The sequence below is a fragment of the Onychostoma macrolepis genome, chromosome 20, assembly GCF_012432095.1.
Source record: "Onychostoma macrolepis isolate SWU-2019 chromosome 20, ASM1243209v1, whole genome shotgun sequence".
Taxonomy (NCBI): Eukaryota; Metazoa; Chordata; class Actinopteri; order Cypriniformes; family Cyprinidae; genus Onychostoma; species Onychostoma macrolepis.
In genome coordinates, this window is record NC_081174.1 from 7,001,260 (window position 1) to 7,014,111 (window position 12,852).

Sequence of the window (12,852 nt, forward strand, 5' to 3'; positions counted from 1 at the left end):
CTTCACCATGCTAACTGTGGGAGATCTGATGAAGACTGAGAATTGGGATCATTTGTGCTCCATGCTCATCTGTTTTTTTTCAGTGCCTGTTAGATTTTCTCCCTCAAGCTGTCTTCATTGCCTCCCTAAATTACCTTCATTATTGTAAATTTAATTTAGCAAATTTGTTTTAAGCTTTTTATACTGTTCTCATTCAGTCAGCCCCTCTGTCTCGGTGTGTTCAACATGCTAACTTTACTCCCAACTGGCATTGTTTTGTGTGTGTGTTTCCTAAATGAAAGAACGAGAAAGTATTGGGTCAGTAGGGCAACATTTGCTCAACATGTCAGAACTGGTTATAATAATACTAATAATAATAATGTAGTGTTGTTGTTGTTATTAACAACAGGATAATTACTATTATTAACAAAATATTTATGCAAATGTACAGAGAAACTGTGAATTAATGCTTAATATATTCAGTACTGTGTATAAAGTACACAGAATCTATATTATTAAATAATATTATTGCTTACTTTTACATTTAATAATAGTATTTAAGTCAATTAAAATTTATTTTACTATTTATTTGTCATTTATTTTTAGTTTGTAAATGTATATATTAAAATAGTCTAAATTTATATTAATTAATAATTGTAAATTAATGTACTATTATAATACAATCTGTTACTACATTCTACATTTAAAATATTTTATTTTTGTAAATAAAAATAATGCAGTCTAAATTGATATGCAGTTATTTATATTAATTGTAATGTAGTATTGTAATAAAACAATATTGATATTTCTTAGTAGTACTACTGCTGCTTTAAAAAAATGTTTTATCATTTAAGTTTTGTAAATGTGATAACTATGAATATTATTATTAATCTTGGAAACTACTTATTAACGAAAAGTCTCTCTCTGTTAACTTTAGTCTCTAGAATGCTGTATTGACCAATGGTCAGTATAGTTTTAGCATTTTGCTTTTGAATGTTTCTCAGTTCTGTATAACAAATTGTTATTTGTTATATTTTCAGGACATACCCAATAAAGGACGTCCCAGTAGAATCAGAAGCGCTGGCAGATTGGCTATATCAGCGATTTGTGGAAAAGGAGAAACTTCTGGCTCACTTCTACAAGACAGGTACTTTGATAACGATCGAATTTAGTTTTCCCAGATCTATAGATTGTACATATTCATCCTCCAACTAAAACCAAACTCGCTGACAAGTTCTCTCCACCTTTCTTCATCTCGCAGGAGCATTCCCTCCACTAGAAGGCCAAAAAGAGGTGGTCTCCCGAAACATGACCCTTGACAACGTTTGGCTGCTTTTCGTTCAAACGTTCGCCTTCGCCTCAGGCTACATGTGGTACAGCATTCTACATTACATCTACTGCTGGTTCTTCTGATCGCTCTGAGGAGACCGTAACGCGCAGGATGGAGGAGGGAACGCCAGAGACCAAGAGCCCCGATTGCCATTCTCCTCTGCCGGATGGTTGAATGTACCCCGCAGGACGACTCCAGTTGCTGTATCCGATCGCGGTCCAGACACATCCACCCAATCCCAGCTGCCCGTGCAGACATGCGTTTATCCTTTAGATTTGCGTAGAACCAGTTCAACATGTTTACACATGCGCGCTCACATGCAGAGAGAAGATTATGCACATCTAAATGTTTACTCATGCACATGTGGACACAGCTCTTTTTTTTTTTTTTTTTTGTTTGTTTGTTTTACTTTTTTACTTTCAATCAAAATTAGGCTCAGGAATAAGCCAGAGATAGATCTGTCACGTCCTCTTATTTCTCTCATGTCCTGCCACGTGAGCTCCCCCCCCCACCCGCCTTTTTATCATTAACTCCCAAACAAGATGACTGAAATTTTTTTCAGAAACTGCTGTCCTCTTTGAAAGAGCCTCCTCTGGCCTTCATTGCACTATGAATCCTTGTCGCCCCTGTCGCCCCCCCCCCGCCCCCGCAACGGAAGACCCTCGGTGTGTGCTGCCCTCATGTCATTTCTTCCTCGTGGCCGTTTCGTCCCGTGTTGACTGGATGCTGTTTTCTATGTGTATTGTCAGTATTGAGAGACGGTAGAACTATCGTGATGTTTACACTGACTGAAGGGGGATTCGGTTTTGATGACGCGTGGGGGGGGTATTTCCAAGACGAACCTGGTTCTTGTTTTAAAACAAGACGGCGTCCTCTGGAGAACTTTACACAATCAACGCCATACAGACACATCCAAGCGCACCACATGACTGCCACACGACCGATTCGATAGGACAAACACCCCTCACTTCCAAAGTTTTACAAATATTAAGCCATATGCTTATCTTCGGGTCAAAAGGGGGCGGACATTCTACTGACTGAACTTTTTTGTGTTTGTTCATTGTCCTAAAAAGATTTTAATTTGTTGATTTTTGAGTCTCAAACTGGTCTCATTTCTGTAAATGTGACAGCATAACCTGCCTGTGTGATTGTGTGCGACTGCCCGTTGCTTTTTTTTTTTTTCTATTTTTTAGATGCACATAATGTCTGGTAGCTTCATGTTATATCAGAGTGTTGGCAAATATCTGTTTAATAGTTCTTTTTCCTCATTCTGTGGTTAATCTTGTACAAAAAGGAGTCCGAGCTGCGGTCGCTCTCCGCATTTTTACTTCTGAAATATCATGAATGTTTAAGAAGATGATGGAGAAGAAGCGGTGAGGAGCTTCTGTCCCGGCAGGTGCTTACGTTGCTCTCAGTATCTGAGCGTCACCTCGTCTGCCATTTGCTGTCTTCTGCGGCGATCGCGTGGTCGCATTTCTGTTCATCAAAAGAAACCGTCTTAAAACTGCTGCCACGCGGAAGGGATCAGAGGAGTAGATTCGATTTTGTGCCGAGGCGCAAAATATTTTAGACTAGCTTTAGACTATCTTGAGGAAAATGGAAACGTTCTCCTCGAGCTTGAGACAAAATTGCATTTTTCATGTGTGAAATTGGATCCGTTTGTGTGTGTGCCGGTGGGGAAGACGTCCGTCTACGTGTTCTCCTCGTGTCGGAAGGGAATATGGGTGAGGTCCAGCAATAATGTACTCAAAAATAAACGCCCATGTTGTGGCGTTCAAGAAACAATGCTTAGATGTACAAATTAGACATTTGTAGGTGAAAACATTGCACCGTAATTGTCATTTCCCCCCTTAACCGAAGCCATGTCATCTGTGAAAGTGAACTTTGTTTCTATAGCTTGCCAGATTGAAATGTGAATGACGCCAGAAGACTAAAGCCAGGTTAGATGCGGACTGCATTCAGAGCAGGCTACGTCACCGTGAACTTCACCGCGAGGATCTCAGACGCCGGGTTCCTCGTCTCGTTCTCTCTGTCTGTCAGATTGAGACGTAACATTGTTTTCCTAAGTATGGTTTTATGTTTTTAAAAAAAAGTGTGAGATATATCTATATATTAGCAATTTAACCAAATTACAATAGAATGGTCCATAATTTTCATTTTGTACTCCTGTTTCTCTTCCTAGCTACCCAGCCATTTTACAACACACAAATTAATTGTGCTGGAATAAAAATCATGCGCAGCAGTGACCCACAGGCTCTTCTCTGAGTGTTATTGATCTGAAGCATTCGGCAGAGTTGCGTTTGTTCATCTAGATCATTCTGATCAGGCTTTTAAAGTCGATGTGAATTGCAGTGTTTGTTCTTTGGATTAACATGCACCAATGAATCATACACAGTAAAATCTGGATTGTGCATTCAGTCAATTTTGATATTTAAACATATGCCTCAGATGCCTGTGTATATTGCACTTTGTTCAGAAGAACAGCAAGAGCTGGTCCTTTCTGTGAATAGGGTACAAATTGGTTCCATTGCTTTAGCAGTAAAAGCACAAATCCCATTCCATGTTGAGAGAAATGTTTGATATGCTAGATTTGAATTATCTGACATCGACATTATAACGGTATATCTGTATTACGTTAATTAAAAAAAAAACAGTACATGATCTTATTTTATTCTTTTAGTTTACAAACATTTGATTTTTTTAATAAAGCATTTAACCTAAGATTCAGCTTTTTTTTTTATTATTATTCATTTTCTGCTTATTTTGTGTATGTGTAGAAAATAAGTGTTTTAGCACTCATTCTCAGTCACTTCTCAGATTGTAACAGAGGTGTAAAAACTTGCAAAATTCATATAAAATAAAACAACACCTAATATGTAGTTTACTTCCTGAGGTACAAAACCAGTTTCTCAATATTCACGCTTCGTTTTTAGTGCATTTGAGAAAAACAAAAGCAAACATATTCAAGCCCTATTTTGTACCCTGTTCGGTGAAAGTGCCAGCTGCTTCGGTTACTTATGTTCAGTACAATCATATGTAATTATTATATCTATACATCTGTCTTTTTAGATGGGTAGCAGTAGTCTTGAACATGTAGACATATAAAACTTAGTGCAAACTTGAGATCACACACAGGTATTTAAAAATAAATAAATAAATAATAAAAGTAAAAGAATGACAGTGAGCGATATTCCACCTTAGGTGGAAGAAGTATATGTTGTCCTTTTCTTTCTTTGCTGGAAATGGTGTTCTTGGAAGCCCTCAGAAACAAATGCTAACCTATCTGAATGTATAAAAGTGGTCTTGACTGATTACAGTAGGTTTTTTTTTTTTTCTTCTCCACAAAAAGCCAAAAATCAGTCAGATCAGTCTCTTCATGTGCTTTACCTTTAACTTCTGAATAATTGTATATGCCTTCTTAAATAGTTTATAACAATTTGCTTGAAAATATAACGTGATAAATTAAGATGGAAGAAAATAATAGTTAATTTCCAAAGACAAAGGATTATGTTTTGAGGGGTCATGTAATGAAACAAAAATCGAGTCAAGATTTCCATCTGTTCAATGTGTCCTTTCACTTATGTGGCCTTTTTGTAAGAACATTTGAAGCACATGGATGCTCATAAACACCCACCTGTGCCTCATAATTGAATATAGCTCTAATAATGCATCTTTCACAATGAAATGAAGTTATCTCCTGTCTTTCTGGCTATACGTGCAAAGCTCGTTTCCTGTGAAGGCTTCTAGTGGAAACGGGAAAGGGCTTTAGGTGAACTTTGGCCCTGCCACACCCAGAAACGTTGGGCACTATAAAAACACCGCTGCCACCAAGCGGACGAACAGTCAATTTACACTAGTTTACGAAGTAGCGGGCGCAGAGTCAGTCTGCAGACGGTGCGTCTCTCAGAAGTAGCCTGTTTTTGTTCAAATCAAGGAAACCATGTTATAGGCGTCAAATTATATATGTGACCCTGGACCACAAAACCTGTCATAAAAGGCAAATTTTTGAAATTGAGATTTATACATCACCTTAAAGCTGAATAAATAAGTATCTCGGACAATATATGTGGCCGAGATGCAACTATTTGAAAATCTGGAATTAATATTTCATTTTCTCAATAAAATATTGAGAAAATCGCCTTTAAAGTTGTCCAAATGTAGTTCTTATTAATGCATATTGCTAATCGAAAATAAGTTTTGATATATTTACGGTAGGAAATTTACAAAATATCTTCATGGAGCATGATCTTTACTTAATATCCTAATGATTTTTGGCATAAAAGAAAAATCGATCTTTTGACTCATACAATGTATTGTTGGCTATTGCTACTTATGACTGGTTTTGTGGTCCAGGGTAACATATTCAGGAAACGTGTCAAAAAATAAGATGGGAGAAATTCTGATTTAAAATTAAAATGTTTAAGTCAAGTTTAGTGTTTACAGTTCCATTTTAAAACTTAACCGTTCAATGTTTATTCTTTATATGCCGCTCTCGCGCTGTCCCTTTAAGAAATTCTCTCCCGCGCGCTCTCGCGGCTTTTCAGCGCTTGGCAACGTGCACGCTGTGTCCTCATACGGACCAATGAGATCACCGCCAACGATCAAGTCCAGCCAATCAGAATCCAGCGTTTGTGCGCACGTTTGAAAATCTGCTCGTTTCTCGTCTGTTTGTTTCTCAACACAAAACAAGAAACTGTAACGTTTTTAAAACTAAAACACATCCAAAACAATACAAGACAGCGGAAGTTAAGCACAAAGGACGAGAAGTGAATGTATTACGGTAAGTGAACGAATCCTGTTGTGTTTGTTAGGAACTTACAGTGTGTACATGATAAATAATCGAGCTCTGTTGTGTTAGTCTGAAGTCTGGACCTGCTGTGTGCAAGATGCCATCCAAAACTGAAGACTATGAGGTGATGCTCACCATAGGATGTGGATCTTATGGGAAATGCCAGAAAATCAGGAGGAAATCCGATGGAAAGGTCAATAAAATACAGATTGAACTCTGTTTACATTAACAGTTAATGTACTTTTATATTAGAAGCCTAAATCAAAATCAGAAAATGAAAAAAATTTAGATTTTTAAGTAACACTTTTAATGTCCTTATTAGATAACACAATATCAGTTCATATTGCATAGTACAGTGTAACATTTGTTTTTAGATGCGGTTTGCTGTGACATTTTGTGATCTAGTGCAATAAAATTCAGTGAAGTTTAAGTAATGTAGGTTACTGTGAATTACCACATTGTAGTTATTGGTGTCTCTTCCCGCTGGTTCATTTGGACCATGTCATCTGATCTCCTTAGATTCTGGTTTGGAAGGTGCTGGACTATGGCACCATGGCTGAGGCAGAGAAACAGATGCTGGTGTCAGAGGTCAATTTGCTCCGTGAGCTGAAGCACCCAAATATCGTCCGATACTACGACAGAATTATAGATAGGACGAACACAACGTTATATATAGTGATGGAGTACTGTGAGGGTGGAGATCTCGCCAGTCTCATCAACAGATGCATCAAAGACAGGTGAAATTAAGCTATTCAGGGCTTCTACAGGTCTTAACTCGCCCTTTCAGAGCAGAAAGTGGTAAAGTTGTGGTATTAAATGTTACATGCTTTGCTAAAAAGGAATATCTTCCTCAGTATTTATGTCTCGTTTTCCAATACAAATATCTAAACATTCCTAAATCAAGATACATGAGGTGCAAATGAACATCTTGTAAAATAAGAACAAATATCTGTGAATGGAGAATGAAAACTTGTTTAAAGACTTTTTTCCTAAGTTCATTTACAGATATTTGTTCTTTTCATAAACTCAATTTTGATCATTTTCACAGGAAACAAGACTTATATCATTTTTCTTTGCAAGTAAATGCATCTGGATTTAAGAATCTTTAGACATTTGCGGAAGATAAAAACTGAGGAAAATAAGACGATAGAATATCTAGAAGAAGAATATATTTTTTGCAGTGTGATCAGAAGGTACCATAAAAGTTATTTCCATATTTCTAGAAGTTGGGAGCAGAGCTATTCAAGCTTCAAGCTAATTTTTGTTAAATAAATTAAAAAGCAGTGAAGATCGATATGAAGACGTTTTAGCAACACTTCAAAGTTTGAAAATACAGCTCGATTACATTTAGAGAGCATATTGACATACTGTGTTCCAATAAATTTATTAGTTAAAATTTTGTTCACTTGGTCTTAACGTCTTAAATTTACCTCCATAAAACCTGCAGAAACCCTGCTACTGTTATTTTGTCGTTTAAGCTGTTTCCCTGCAATGTTTGTTTCTTTTCCATTGTCTTTGCAGACGATACCTGGAAGAAGAATTCATCCTGCGTGTGATGGCACAGTTGTCCCTGGCGTTAAAAGAGTGCCATGGTAGAAGTAACGGCAGCAGTACAGTTCTGCACCGTGACCTGAAACCCGCAAACATCTTTTTGGATGTCAAACAGAATGTAAAGCTTGGCGATTTTGGTTTAGCTCGGATACTGAACCATGATACAAGCTTTGCTAAAACATTTGTTGGAACTCCATATTACATGTCGCCAGTAAGTGTTCTTTCATCTTTAATTTAAACATGTTTAAAAGAGAGAAGACGGAGATCACTGGGATTGTGATGAGGGAAAATGAGCGCCCATATCTGAAAATTAATTTATTAACCCTAATGTCATTCCAAACCTCTACACTGATTTTTTTTTTTACGTTGAACAATTTTCACTCAGAAATTGCATGTAAATTTCACAAATAATTAAATAGACATAAGCAGCAACATTGAATTAAACATGAAATTAAGTAGAAAGGCTGAAATAGTATTTTCTTGTAAGTTATACTCGATTAATCTTTATTTGACTTTGAAAAATCAGTTTTTACGATGTATAACAAATACTAAGAGAACACAAACAATTTTAATTACCATTTGACGTAAAGATATATACACACACAGCATAAATGAGTACACCCCCTCTAAAACTTAACAAATTCAGCAATTACTCTTTACTTAGATGACATGTTAGGGTTCTTTGGAGATATAATGTTCCATCAAGCCTGCTTGATCAATTACCAAAGAAGAATGTCAAAATTATTCCGCAAAATAAGATTTTCTTATCAAAGTGCTAAAATGTTGTTGCAAAAATGAGTACACCCTCCTGAAAGTTACTAAATAAAACTTTTTTGAAAAAAAAGTGTATAGGTTTAAGGTTATTTTTGATCAACAGGTAAGTATATTGAACCAAAACTTTTAAAGACAAGTAATTTCCTGACAATTAAAAGTGTTTTATAGCCCACTGAATCATGCTCAGACTTAATGCTGGCAACAGTGGAACCACTTGGGAGAGAACTGCCAGTTGACTTATTTAAAAGAGGACAATGGTACAAGAGGAATACCAAATTGTTGTTTTAAGTGTGAAAATATAGCAGAAGTAGCACCAACATTCAAAAACAATGGACTTGTGACAAGGCTCCTGAAATGATCAGGTCTTCACTTTAAGTTTTCATTTAGTAATGAGTGAATTTTTGCTAGAAAAAGAGCAGGAGAAATACCATGCAAGTGTCTCAGTGCCGGCAAACGCTATGAAAAGAGTGACACTTTATCTCTCAGAGTACGACGCAGCCTGCAGAAGTGACATGCATGGTTGTTGTCACCACTAGAATTACCTACTGTAGCCAAAGCACGATAAACTCATATAACCTCTTCCAAGGCCCCTGAAGAACTGGGATGAGTCTAACCTATCTAAACAAGTTTCAAAATGCAGAGAAACTGTTGTTAAATGATCTTGTCGTGGCATGCATTGCATAACTAATTACTTGTGCCATAGTTTCATCATATTCCTACTGCCAAGACTTGGCTTTCTCGGTTTTATTCATATTTTCCACCTTTTGTATTCACAGGAACAAATTAACCGCATGTCCTACAATGAAAAATCAGATATATGGTCTTTGGGATGTTTACTCTATGAACTATGTGCTTTATCGTAAGTATACATGTGTTATCGTCCTTGTATTTTTTACTATGATTACACTGACCTCAATTACATAATTGTGTGATTATACAAAATAGTGAAAATTGAAATTTTGTTATTCATATCCAATCCTGAGTCTTTTTTTTGTTTGTTTGTTTGTTTGGTTTTTTCCCCAAGTCCCCCATTTACAGCATACAATCAAACAGAACTGGCTGGAAAAATCAGAGAAGGGAAATTCAGAAGAATCCCATACAGATACTCTGATGATCTGAACACACTTCTTTCAAAAATGCTCAACTTAAAGGTAAAGTAATTTTTGTCAGAAGAACCATGATGAATTTGTATTTATTTATTTTTTACTAGAACTTGTCTCAGAAGGCCAAAGTGAATTTGAATTCCAAGGGTCACTGTTAACTGATTAAACACTTGCTGAATTGCCACTGTTGGTCAGTTGTGTGACTGGGTGATGAAAATAAAGAATTGTAAGATTTAAATTGAACATTGGAAATAGCAGGCCTGACAAAAAGTTCAACAAGGTTCCACTGCACTGCTTTCCCATTGATATTCTATGTAAAATGTGCTGGACGAATGTGGTGATCAACAAAAAAATAAAATAAAAATCAACTTATACTAAAAAACACTGTCTCTAGATCTTGTTAGAATGCCCTGCTCTTTTTATTTTGTTTTGTTTAGTTTTTTATATGCAAAAATGCATTCTGTATAAAAGGCCCTGTGTTATTGTTAGAATTTTCAAAATCTCAGTTAGGCTTTTCCATTCGCATTGCCTTGTGTGCTGTTTGGTCACATTTTGGCTGGCTGTTTTGTTAGGACTATCTGAGGCCCTCGGTGGAGTCCATTCTGCAGAACAGCTTGATCTCGGGCTATGTAGCCCAGGAGCAGAAGAGGCTTCAGGAGAAGCAACGGCACAGATCAGTAGATGTAGAGCAGCCCAAACATCCAGAGCCGTCGCTTCTAGCAGAGCTGCGGCTGAAGGAGCAGATTCTACGCGAGCGTGAACAGGCCCTCAAAGAGAGAGAGCAGAGACTAGAGCGTAAGTCTACTCTGTTTTATTAGGCCTCTTTACACCTGGAACTAGCATCTGCCTCCAATCACAATTGGTCAGGTGATAAACATTGGGATACTTAACCCCAGTTGAAAATCAGGTTTTAGAAATAAATAGGGATCATTTAAAAAATTCAATAAAAAACAGCAGTTGTCATCTTTCTAAACCCATAATGCTTTTGTTAACCTTCGAAATGCAAATGAAGATATGTGGTTAACCATGCTTTCTTAACACCCGAAATCAAACCTCATTGGTTCTTGTGTGTCAAGCAAGTACGTTTGAGCTTCCTTTTATCAAATTTGATGTGCTCTATGTATATGCATTGATGAATTTTTTTATGAAAAGTTTAAGAAATTATGTTATTAAATCAAGAGATATTGTCTCTTCAGAAGACTGTGATTTAAACCACTCTATTCATATAGTTTACTTTTACAGTGTATTTCACCAAATTTTGGTTGCATGGGCTTTCAGTGGGCCAGAAATCTCTCAAGGGTTCATTAAAAATAATCTTCATTTGTGTTATGAGGTTAAACGAAAGTCTTATGGGTTAGGAATGACATGACAATTGAGTAAATTATATCAGAATGATCATTTTAGGTGAACTAACCCTTTAAATGCTGCTAATTGGCAAGACCTTGTGTTTAACCTTTTTTTTTCTCTTTTTCTCCCCCAGAAAGGGAACAGGAGCTGTGTGTCCGAGAGCAGCAATCAAATGAAAAGCTGGCCAGGTACATATAAAGCCTTCTTCGCTGAACTGGTCATATGAATGCATTAAACATTAGTCATGCGCTGCACAACTAACTACAGCTACTGAGCACTTGTTAATAATGTCGTTGTAATTGTTCTCTGACAGAGCTGAGAGCTTGTTGAAGGCATATAATTTGATCCGGCAGCAGAGGGCGCTTTCTCTACTCAGTGCCAGTGACACAGGTATGAAACCGTTTTTCTATATAGAAATTAATGCTGTTAAGATGATTGAACATGTATTGTGGTTTTTTTTATTTCAGTGCTTTCAGTGTAATTTCGATGCTCAATGTTAGTGCCTGGTATTTTTTTATATATGCTACTGGTCAAACGTTTAGAATAACATGTAACAGCATTACATAATTAATTAAAAAAATTTAACTTTGATCCGTTACATTTACTGAGAAAAATGTGTAATTAAATTAGTTACATATGAAAAAGGTAACAATTACAAAGGGGGTTACATCTGAATAATTTCACACACAAATATTTAATTGATTTCTTTCCCAAATTGCATTGACCGCTCTAAAATGAGAGGTGCCAATATTTCAGGAGTTTAAGACCGAATAAGACATGCTTATTCGATAACTGTTTTATTTCCTATTTGTGTTTATGTATATGCTTTATTTTTTTAAGATTAACTGTTTTTAAGGTATCTTTAGATGCCAGTGTTTCCTGTCATAGCTATGTAAAAATTTGATTTCAAAAATGGTATCATAGCTATTAACCTATTTCTTGTTATGACTTTAAGTCTGTATTTAACCTCAGAACAATCTCAAAGTAAAAAGAGGTGCTAATGTCTGATTTGTGGTGGCTGTGCTTTAAAATTAAATTATTATAATAATCTCAGTTCGAGTGATGAAAGATTTTGAAAGTCTGACAGTGATGAAGCTAACAAACAACACTTGTGAAGGCTGAGGAGGGCAGTGTGCAGCAACAAGGAAAGCATGACTGAATTTAGTCTTTTTAGCCAACATTATTTGGGTCACAGATCCTGTAATGAATGAAAATACTTATTTACCTTTAAAGCATGAGAATGACATAATTCTGTTTTTGACAGAGAATGAAGAGACCATCTCTCCGGGAAAGAAGAGGGTTCACTTTGCAGGAGATGGCAAGGAGAACAGCAGACTGATCACTAAACCTCAAGAGCATTGCCTTGTAAAGAAGCATCAATGGGCTAACATGCGTATACAAGCTCTTGGTGAAGAAGAAAAGACTTATTCACCAAAGCCCAGAGAAATGCAGGGCATCCGCTAACCATGAACCACAGTGTACTACTGAAAGTGGGGCATTAGTCTGATCAAGTCAAGAATATATTTTTTTTTATGTTGTGTAAATAAGATTTCTGCTTTTATTTATTTGCTGCAGCATTTGTACAGTACAGTGGAACAACACTTCATTTTTGGTCATCACACTGGATTATTTTATCAAAGATAATGTGTTGTATTCTTGTAATTTTATAGATGTTTTATTTGGATATACTGTTTTATTAGAATAAAGGGTTGATAATATTATCTGTTTTATTTGTATTCATTAAAATATCATGAAAATAATTGCTGTTTTGGGCTTCGTAAGTGTAATAGCCAACATTTCAAGTTTACACACGTACATCACGGAGACGTCTATTTGAAGTCTGCATTTACATCTGCAAGATGTATTTTTTTAGAGTGTTTGCTCATCTGCGAGACGTCTATAGGACGTTTCCTTTTAGATGTCAAATAGAGGTCTATTAGATTTCTTTAAGATGTTTATGGTTTAGAATGTATGTAAAA

General features: G+C 36.2%; 2 protein-coding genes across 3 annotated transcripts in view; both read left to right on the forward strand.

Moving 5' to 3' along the window:
- The window catches only part of lpgat1 (lysophosphatidylglycerol acyltransferase 1), a 37,672-nt gene extending 32,174 nt beyond the window's left edge, over positions 1 to 5,498 (forward strand). For both annotated transcript variants that reach the window (XM_058755671.1, XM_058755672.1), the window contains exons 7-8: positions 1,020 to 1,126; positions 1,241 to 5,498. In XM_058755671.1, coding sequence (XP_058611654.1) covers positions 1,020 to 1,126; positions 1,241 to 1,392 — 259 coding nt within the window. In that variant the 3' untranslated portion in view covers positions 1,393 to 5,498. The remainder of the gene's footprint in view (positions 1 to 1,019; positions 1,127 to 1,240) is intronic.
- Positions 5,499 to 5,930: 432 nt separating this feature from the next.
- nek2 (NIMA-related kinase 2) lies at positions 5,931 to 12,609 on the forward strand. Its single transcript, XM_058755670.1, has 10 exons — positions 5,931 to 6,089; positions 6,168 to 6,291; positions 6,618 to 6,835; positions 7,620 to 7,860; positions 9,200 to 9,282; positions 9,448 to 9,574; positions 10,099 to 10,321; positions 11,007 to 11,061; positions 11,187 to 11,263; positions 12,138 to 12,609. The coding sequence occupies exons 2-10, from the start codon at positions 6,196 to 6,198 to the stop codon at positions 12,335 to 12,337; spliced, it is 1,320 nt and encodes a 439-aa protein (XP_058611653.1). The 5' UTR covers positions 5,931 to 6,089; positions 6,168 to 6,195; the 3' UTR covers positions 12,338 to 12,609.
- The last annotated feature ends 243 nt before the right edge of the window (positions 12,610 to 12,852 follow it).

Excerpts from the sequence above, each read along its gene's own strand:
- nek2 (XM_058755670.1), top strand. The coding sequence starts at position 6,196 with ATGCCATCCAAAACTGAAGACTATGAGGTGATGCTCACCATAGGATGT. Across the intron at positions 6,836-7,619 it reads AACAGATGCATCAAAGACAG|ACGATACCTGGAAGAAGAAT; the intron begins GTGAAATTAAGC and ends TTGTCTTTGCAG. Across the intron at positions 11,062-11,186 it reads TCAAATGAAAAGCTGGCCAG|AGCTGAGAGCTTGTTGAAGG; the intron begins GTACATATAAAG and ends GTTCTCTGACAG.